Source organism: Cryptosporidium hominis, assembly GCF_000006425.1.
Source record: "Cryptosporidium hominis TU502 chromosome 4 CHRO014107, whole genome shotgun sequence".
Taxonomy (NCBI): Eukaryota; Apicomplexa; class Conoidasida; order Eucoccidiorida; family Cryptosporidiidae; genus Cryptosporidium; species Cryptosporidium hominis.
In genome coordinates this window covers 1-2,025 of record NW_666681.1, presented here as the reverse complement: position 1 = coordinate 2,025, position 2,025 = coordinate 1, and the positions used below count along the sequence as shown (strand labels likewise).

General features: G+C 30.1%; 1 protein-coding gene across 1 annotated transcript; it reads left to right on the top strand.

Moving 5' to 3' along the window:
* Positions 1-60: 60 nt before the first annotated feature.
* Positions 61-1,905, top strand: Chro.40248 (hypothetical protein). Its single annotated transcript, XM_660011.1, has 1 exon — positions 61-1,905. The coding sequence occupies one exon, from the start codon at positions 61-63 to the stop codon at positions 1,903-1,905; it is 1,845 nt and encodes a 614-aa protein (XP_665103.1).
* Positions 1,906-2,025: the final 120 nt, after the last annotated feature.

The window sequence follows — 2,025 nt, the reverse complement described above, 5'->3', positions numbered from 1 at the left end:
TTTTTATCTACTCCATATAATTTTTATTTTTTCTTTGTAAATTCATTACTTGGAATAGGAATGGGAGTTTTATGCGGAACGAGCACATTTATCGCTGGCGGATCATATATTAGTGGATTAACTTGTATGGGATTTTTATTTGCAAATTTTAGATTAAGGTTACTATCAAGAATTTCTAGTTTGCCTTTAAGAGAAAATTTTGCTCTTCCGTTTATTTGGATCAATAATATGATATTGATTTCAATAATTAAATATACAAACAGCAGAAATCAAAAAAAAAAATGGATTTTACTTTATTTCACATCGGTTATACTTCTAGAATTCTGGCAATTTTCTGCGTTTGTAATTTCCACTCAAATATTATCAGTTTATGCTCTGTTTTTGTTTGGATGTGATCATTCGAAACTTATATTGATTATAAAGACAATGATTTTTTTCAATATGATTGCCATGTTTACTTCATATCTATTACATTTTTTCAATTATTATATTTTATTGACACCTCTGCCTCAAATTGGAGTTTCAATTTTACTTTCAATTTCACTTTGCAAAATCTTGTTTAAACGGGAAAAATTTTCATTGTTATACTCTTTCACTTCTGGCATTATTTCATTAGCGCTATTTTTAGTTTTCAAGTTAATTCTAAATCCATTTTCAGATCACGATACACACGTCTTCGATATGCTAAAAAGTGCAATTTTTGGTCAGGAGTTTGCTAACTTCGACACGATGATTTACAAAATGGGAGGTTCAGAATTTTCTTTTATTACTAAAGAACAGCTGGAGATGATAAAAAATTCAGGAGTATTATTTATTTTTATACCTGGCACCTTTCTTATTTTATTCTCAATAATTATTGATACAGCAAATATTCGGGCTTCAAAATATTTCCCATATTATAAAAATATCGAATCATCGTTTTCATATCAGTTTGAGGATTGTTCTCAAATTAATGATGAGATATCCGATTCTTCATCAAATTCTTCAATTGTCTCTACGACAGCATCTTATTCTCCTGAAACAGCTATTTCGTTGAAGCAAAGCAGCGTTCACTGTTCTAAGAATAATTTACAAGATGAATACCCGAAAATTTTGAAAGAGAAGCAAAGCAGTTACAAAAATAAAAAAAATTTAGTACTTGATAAGTTGTATAATATAAATTTTGAAAATCAAGATACTGCGATATCTTTTTTGACTTTTCAAACCATTTTTTTCTGTCTATTGGCAATTATTATTTCAAGATTGAGGGTATTGGCCTTACCATATATTGCACTTGTTTCTAGTTTATTTGCATCAAGGAAATACTTAAGTTTTATATTTAATTACTATAAACCTATTTTATTATGGATATTTAGAATTAAATATAATAAAAATAAAGCAATTAATCCAAATAAAAGATATTTTAATAATAGAATTGCTCATTTTATTTTTTTCGCAACTTCTATTATTTTTCTTTTTTTTTCAATTTCAAAGTTTCCATTTAGTGAAATTCAGACAGGACTTATCCCAGAAAACAACGCATCCTCTTCAAAGTCTAGATTGGTTGGTTGGATTAATTCAAATTTACCAAATTACACACCAATACTTTCAGATATGGTTGTCAGCGCAACATTAAGATTAACAACGAAGTCAAAGATAGTTACCCATCCTCAATATGAACATATAAAAATTAGAAGAAGAACTCAATTCATGTATTCAATATCAGCCTGCATTTCACTAAAAGAACTATATGAAACCATGCAACAACAATATAAAACTGAATATCTGTTGCTTAGCATTTATCGATGCGCAGTTGCTAGAGGCGATAAAAATATAATCACTATGATTCATGCGACTAATTCCTTGGACAATATAAATCACCGGCGCGATAATCAAGAAAAATTTTTTCAAAGGACATGGCTGTAGAATTTCAATTAGAATAGCCAATCCGGATATTTTCGGACTTGCTTTATAGCCAAAGGGGCCCTTGTTCTACTTACCTCGCATCCGGCCCCCTTCTGGCCCGCTCCTCCGCCCGCGCCCCCT